This window comes from Dinoponera quadriceps, unplaced genomic scaffold (assembly GCF_001313825.1).
Source record: "Dinoponera quadriceps isolate SergipeBrazil2010 unplaced genomic scaffold, ASM131382v1 scaffold616, whole genome shotgun sequence".
NCBI lineage: Eukaryota > Metazoa > Arthropoda > Insecta > Hymenoptera > Formicidae > Dinoponera > Dinoponera quadriceps.
This window is the reverse complement of record NW_014555184.1, coordinates 245,133-251,616: the sequence shown is the minus strand read 5'-3', so window position 1 is coordinate 251,616 and position 6,484 is coordinate 245,133. Positions and strand designations below refer to the sequence as shown.

General features: G+C 39.2%; 3 protein-coding genes across 9 annotated transcripts in view; 1 reads left to right on the top strand and 2 right to left on the bottom strand.

Moving 5' to 3' along the window:
- LOC106743263 overlaps nt 1-1,418 on the bottom strand; it is a 2,165-nt gene extending 747 nt beyond the window's left edge. The window contains exons 1-2 of one of the 2 annotated variants that reach the window (XM_014616925.1): nt 774-1,418; nt 437-607 (exon numbers count right to left, since the gene is read on the bottom strand). In XM_014616925.1, coding sequence (XP_014472411.1) covers nt 437-607; nt 774-884 — 282 coding nt within the window. In that variant the 5' untranslated portion in view covers nt 885-1,418. Of the gene's footprint in view, nt 1-7; nt 608-773 lie in introns of those variants that run through there. The other variant, XM_014616924.1, reaches the window with a different exon arrangement.
- A 159-nt stretch (nt 1,419-1,577) lies between these two features.
- Nucleotides 1,578-3,416, bottom strand: LOC106743262. Of its 6 annotated transcripts, none has more exons than XM_014616919.1 (3): nt 3,335-3,382; nt 2,616-2,693; nt 1,589-2,550 (listed from the first exon to the last, which is right to left on the bottom strand). In XM_014616919.1, exon 3 carries the CDS (start codon nt 2,542-2,544, stop codon nt 1,723-1,725), a length of 822 nt encoding a protein of 273 aa, XP_014472405.1. In that variant the 5' UTR covers nt 2,545-2,550; nt 2,616-2,693; nt 3,335-3,382; the 3' UTR covers nt 1,589-1,722. The 6 variants fall into 6 exon arrangements, with proteins under 6 accessions (XP_014472408.1, XP_014472407.1, XP_014472405.1 ...); XM_014616917.1 differs by lacking the exon at nt 3,335-3,382 and adding an exon at nt 2,875-2,928; XM_014616918.1 differs by lacking the exon at nt 3,335-3,382 and adding an exon at nt 2,824-2,890.
- A 93-nt stretch (nt 3,417-3,509) lies between these two features.
- Nucleotides 3,510-6,471, top strand: LOC106743261 (mitochondrial dicarboxylate carrier). The gene is made up of 9 exons (XM_014616916.1): nt 3,510-3,600; nt 4,312-4,428; nt 4,520-4,670; nt 4,761-4,916; nt 5,005-5,171; nt 5,245-5,452; nt 5,555-5,635; nt 5,696-5,752; nt 5,849-6,471. Exons 3-9 carry the CDS (start codon nt 4,569-4,571, stop codon nt 5,963-5,965), a joined length of 888 nt encoding a protein of 295 aa, XP_014472402.1. The 5' UTR covers nt 3,510-3,600; nt 4,312-4,428; nt 4,520-4,568; the 3' UTR covers nt 5,966-6,471.
- The last annotated feature ends 13 nt before the right edge of the window (nt 6,472-6,484 follow it).

Here is a 6,484-nt window from a genome sequence, read left to right as displayed (position 1 = left end):
CCCCCCCCCCCCCTCGTAATGTGACGTAATTGTTGAATAGCTCCTGACGCAATTCATGCAGATTCACGCCTGGATCTTAGCGGCTCCGATTGTTTTGAAGCATACATACAAGTGAAAATACAACACCGACTAAATTCGGCAAACTACTTCCTACTACTTTTTATATGATTGCGGTGCCTGCACAAAGTAGGCGAGAAGTGACGCGCGTTAGAAATGTAACTTAAACGTAGGGTATGTGTAGAGGCTTGTATAGAGACAATTTTTAACGGAACGTTTCATCGCGTACCTTCCGATACGACGGAGAGTATGATAATAGAATGATAGAATTTACACTGATGAGGTTGTCTCGAATTTCTTTTTCCGACTGGAAGCGGCGACGTGAAGTTCTCGGAATGTTATGTTGCCCCGAGGCCGAGTTATCACACTTGTCCCTTACTTTTGTCACCGCATCCAATTGCGCGATGTCATAGCAGCGAAAGATCTCCATCTTCTTCGAAAGCTCTCTTGTGATGCTGTCCATGTATTGGGACATGGCGTGCTGACACTGCGCGGTCATTCGCGTGGGATACGTATGCGACAGGTAACCCAATAACGACGACGTGAATCTCTGAAGAAAAATCAAAGAAAGAAACCGAATCAAGACGATTGATTACTCTTTGCTGTTTTTCGTGAGAAAAAGTGACTTCTCTCCCTCTCAAGTGATAATTATGCGCTAAATTTGTGAATTTCCACCAAGCCTCCGAGAAAAATGGAAAACAATAAATTCTACGTACGTGCAAGTCTTGTTCGTTCAATCGCATATCCTTATGTACCATGGCTAGGTAACCGACGAATCGATCCAGTTGTCTCGGCTTGTTGTTGAAGTCCAGCAGTAGATATCCCATAGCTTCGATGATCCTCGAAAATTTCTCAATGTTACGGAAATCGAAGTTCACGGATGCTTTAAGTTCTAGCGTGAAAAATTTCACGTACTGCGGGTAGGTATCGCAAAAGCTGGAATTTCATGATCCCTTGAAAAACTACCGTAACATCGTCGTCTTTAATCGGGATCTTTAAACGACGTTTCAGTTATTTCTCATCGATCGATAATAATATCACGCATAATTATATAATTTTCTGTTATTCGCAAATTTCTTTTTTAATATCACGCACGTTCTGAAAAAGGCACTTCCATGATTTTGAGGGCTAATCTCAACTTCCGACCATATGTTTTTAACCAATGCGTATTCTTCAGTGCTGAATTTATAATAATTCAAAGTACCGGGACTTTCATAAATACTGTGTTTTATACCCATTTACGACGAATAAAGAAGCGCTTTCCTTTCGTGACAAGAACGCATTAGAACTACATGGTACTACGTGTAAGGAAAAACACGATAAAAACTGAATACAGTAATGTGTGAAGTATGTCTAAGTATTATCTCAGGAGTCCCTTTTGAGACATACAGAGTGTTTTGTTATTGGTGAAACTCACTTCAGGAATAAGTGCAACTCTGAGAGGCAACTGAAAGATTTATTCTCCAATGACAGAACATCCTAAACGCATAAATAGAAAAATACGTTTACTATAGATTGACATAAAATAACTGAGAGTTATCTTATGTTAAGTTACAGTAAGTCCCTTGTACTTATCCTCAATTTTTAATTATATACATACAAAAGTACTATATATATATAAAATCATATGCAGAAATTATATAACTAAATCACTAAATTAAATCTTTATGACAAAACAGACGCTTCGCCAGGCGCGTAGACTTTTACTTGCCAGTCCAACAGCTTAAATAAATATGCTACTTTCTCCGCCCAATGATATTTCAACCTAATGCAATCTGTTCTCCAACTTATAGTTAGTTTGCCAGATGCATCGCCAGAATAACCTGTCGTAAGTGGCTCAGTTGTGACACACAGATGCGCCATATGTTTCAAGCAATTAGCAACCGTGTCTGCATCTGAGATCTTTGGATCTTCTTGATACGTATGTGTGAGAATATAAAGCTTCGATGTACCATGTGACACCATAAACGACCTTAAGTATCTTATCAAATACATGACATCACGTATACCTAGGCCTAAATCAAAAAGATGACTTATATCATCGATCACAAGAACCACAGATGCATTAAACTTAGCTGCTTCCTCATAACTCTTTCTAATGTGTATAAAAAGCCTATGTACAACGTCCATATGTTCTCGAGAAATAATATCCGCAATGATACTTTCGTTATCTACCGAATCCGCACGTATACCGACAACATTGCCAGTCACAATTTTCATTGGCTCCACAACGGTAACCTGACCCTTTGCTTTCAGAGACAAAAGATTATAGCCAAACCTTGCACCGATATTGTGATAGTGACCGAAGGTATTGTGACATAGAACCAGACAAACAGCATTCTTCTTCTTCAACGCATTTGACATTACAGCGTTGACCAGAAAGTTTGCGTTGCTACCGTGTTGCTCCACGAACAGAACCATTTTGCCGTCCATATTTACTCTGTCAATCCCGAGAGTTTTGCACACCATTTCCATCGAGCTGGCCATGATGGACTGAAAAAAGCACAACAAGTACATATTATCGCAATATATTTCGCGAGGAAACCAACGATACCTACACAACGTGTTTCTAATTTGACAGATGAGAGAACCGTTACGCACGAAAACTCGCACGAAAGCACGAGCTTCTTTATAACCTAAAAGACGCGCAAAGTATTAATGGGCGCGCAAGCACGGGAATAAATGTATTTCAAGCCTAATATCTACAGCTCATTGTACAGTTTAACAACAACAATACTGCACTTCGCTACAATATATAATACTAACTACATAATTTATAACGGCATAATTATATTTTATCGCGCTTAATTAACTCACATCTCGCAACAATAACAGCGTACGGCTGTGAAATTAGCATCTTTGCGTAAAGAAATTTGAATCGAGTCGATTCAAACCAATTTAATACAATCGACATATCGTAGGAAAATTATCGATATATCGTGAGACACTTATTTTTGAATTTAGGCAAAATGCAACCAACTTCTCGTGTAATTTGAAATTCAAAACTGTGAGATTTCAACTTTTTGATACCTCGCTAATATTTCGCATGCATCAGAACTATTTCTGCGCAAGGATACCGCTGATACAATGGCACACGGAATAATTGTTACCTACAATTTCGCTCGTAATTTCCCCTCGATCCGGGTGCAAAACTGTAGAAAATGCATTCGCATTGGTTTTCGCGCAACGGTATAGCGAAACCGAGCCCGGCCTTGCGACTTGGTTAGAGACAAATCGTGACCTCGTGATCGCACGTGTTAATCCGGAACAAACTCACCGTGTAAATACGCAGCTACATGCGGCACATTACCGGCTCCACGTCGACCGATAACGAGAGCGCAGGCGATAAAAAGGTTGGCCAAGGCTTCCTAGGAACGAGAGCCCGGGCTTTCACGTGTCTGTCAGCTGATGCGCGCGCACGACGCGGCAATCTATTATTCCGGAGGAACGTGCACTATTTCAGTCGGATTCCAGCGGTTGTCCAGGCTGGAGTATCGACGTCGATGCTGAGTTTGCGTCATTGGCGTCGACCAAGTACCACGTGTGAGTACACTTTGCTAAACTCATTTCTGTAAGGTTTTCATTAATATAAGCTTAATGTAATCATCAGACGCGTACGATAGGGTCGAAAATTCGCAGAATTCGAGATCGAGATTGTTTTAATTAGCAGACGCGTTACTTGTGAACGTTTGATGACAAGCAGTTTACTGACTTAATTTGCGCTCGACTGTGTGAACAGCGCTTGATAATACAAGCGGTCGGTTGGGCGCGGACAGCTGAGTGGCCATAAATTCTTTTAGTTCTTCCTGTTGATTCACGCTCGTTCCGATCCCCCGTTAGTGAGAATTCCGTATAGCAATTGCAGTGAAAGCCTCGCTTATTCGTGTCGTTCGCGAGACGAGGGGAGAAAAAAAGCGGAACGAGTTTAGGTTCGCGACTACTTCGGAAATCTATATATTGGTATCGCTCAAGGTCACCATTTTCACGATGGATTTAATTTTAGCACTGTTTAGATAATTTCTTGAATCAAAATTTCCGGTTTAGTTCAAGGGATCACGGAATATCGCGGGATTCTTGCGCGAGCGGATTTAATTGAAGAAGAATTTTGTAAACGTTTCTAATAGCAACATAAAAATTGGATTTTATATATATAATGTGAAAAAATTACAAGATTCAAGAATGCGTATAATTCACGTATTATGTATAACTTGTTATATATTATATAATGAATTTTGACATTGGAAAATTTTCCAGCTTTGTCATCCTGTGTTGAATGTCGATACTTCAAGGCCATTTGGGGGAATACTGCTAATCTTATGTCATGATTAAATAATATATTGACACCTGATTGATAGCGGTGAAAAAAAGAAGGTAAGATTGTGATGAATTATATATTTTGCAAACACACCTATCAGATCCATAAATATCCTAGCCATATCTTAACAAGTTGTTCTGTTTGAAGTGTTACAGATATGTCCCCAGTTTATGCTTGATATTAAGTGAAGAAGATAATGACAATGATTGACAAAAGCAAGAAATTATCACGTTGGTATTTTGGCGGCGTTTCTTCCGCAGCTGCTGCATGTGTGACCCATCCATTAGACCTACTCAAGGTATTTCTTCCACATTGCTCTCAACTTAGATGTACTGTGGAAGACTGTGGTGTTTGTAAGTCGATAAATGAATTAAAATGGTATCTACAGGTTCACCTACAAACTCAGCAGGAAGGGAAAATATCGATATTACGTTCGACAGTAGGAATAATTAAACAACAAGGGATATTAGCTTTGTACAATGGACTCAGTGCTTCCTTGCTTCGCCAGCTTACATATTCTACAATCAGATTTGGAGCGTACGAGGTTGGTGCATTGGAAACTTTTCCAGGTGTACTGTACCATCTTCTCTCAATTCATTATGCACGAGTCATACTGTTACATATAATAACAGGTCGGCAAACAGACGCTTGAAACACCTGGCCATCCATTACCCTTCTATCAAAAGCTACTATTGGCAGGAGTTTCCGGTGCTACAGGTGGCGTTTTCGGGACCCCCGGCGATGTAATCAATGTACGCATGCAGAACGATATCAAGTTGGCGCCGGAACTAAGAAGAAAGTGAGAATCAAAGTTTCTGTTTTTTCTGCATATCTCGCGGACACAGATCATAGTGTATTGTCTTTTGACACAGCTATAAGCACGCTTTGGACGGGCTGTTGCGTGTAATCCAACAGGAAGGAATTCATAAGTTATTTAGCGGATGCTCCACCGCGACCATGAGAGCATCGTTGATGACTATCGGGCAATTGAGCTTCTATGACCAAATAAAAATAACGTTGTTACAGAGCGGCTATTTTAAGGATAATCCTACAACGCACGTCTTATCTAGTGTATCTGCTGTGAGTTATCTTTGCTTATGAATGTATCACAGTCGAAATATTTCAAGTTCCTTTTTTTTGTATATGAAATAAGATCATCTTATCTCTGTTTATGTTAAACAGGGCGCTATCGCAACTACGCTTACACAACCTTTAGATGTTCTGAAAACGCGAGCAATGAATGCTAAACCCGGTGAATTTAAAGTAAGTGTACTTATAAAATTTGACGACACAACTCGCTGATACAATTATCTTCTTCCGTAGAGTCTGATGGAGATCTTCCTGTATACTGCCAAACTTGGACCATTCGCTTTCTTCAAAGTAAGTATAATGGGTAAAAAAGAATATATGTCTATGTATAAGCATGCGTTTTAATATATTAATAAATGATTAATAATAATCTTTCTAATCTTTCAGGGCTATGTACCTGCATTTATCCGGTTAGCGCCGCAAACTATCCTCACATTTGTATTTCTTGAACAACTTAGATCGAATTTTGGGTTCTATCCGCAATCTGTGAAACAGTCGTTATAAACCTGAAACCGGCCGTGGAACTTAAATCCTTTAGAGCACAAATTTACTGAGAATATCGTAACAGATTCATTACATGGTAAATCATACAGGGTACAAATTGATAAGAATGCTAAAAACTTTATTACGAACGTGAACAAATGTCCATAGTTTATGTTACGTAAGCTACTCGTCAGAAACCTGATGTGAAGGATGAAGGGTGTGACACTACTCGAAAGCCAAATCAAGCATTTCTCCGTAGCGCGGATAGCTAAAATATCAAACGTACGCTACTTAAACATAAATAATTATGAATTGTTTGCGGATGATTTAAAATCTATTATATAACAGTGCCAAGAATCTATAGTTATATAACATATAGAATATTAATAGTACTTATTGTGCTTACATGCAGAGAAACGTTCTAATTTCGACAAACGCGAATCATGTTCCAATCGATGCATTCCCTATAGAAATGTGATATATGCATGTCCTGAGACATATAATTGTACAAATCTGTATCTATATGTATCCACATATATA

Coding starts and splice junctions, on each gene's coding strand:
- LOC106743262 (XM_014616921.1), bottom strand. CDS start 2,544: ATGGCCAGCTCGATGGAAATGGTGTGCAAAACTCTCGGGATTGACAGA.
- LOC106743261 (XM_014616916.1), top strand. CDS start 4,569: ATGACAATGATTGACAAAAGCAAGAAATTATCACGTTGGTATTTTGGC. Junction 4,917..5,004: donor TCAGATTTGGAGCGTACGAG/GTTGGTGCATTG, acceptor ATATAATAACAG/GTCGGCAAACAGACGCTTGA. Junction 5,453..5,554: donor TCTTATCTAGTGTATCTGCT/GTGAGTTATCTT, acceptor TATGTTAAACAG/GGCGCTATCGCAACTACGCT.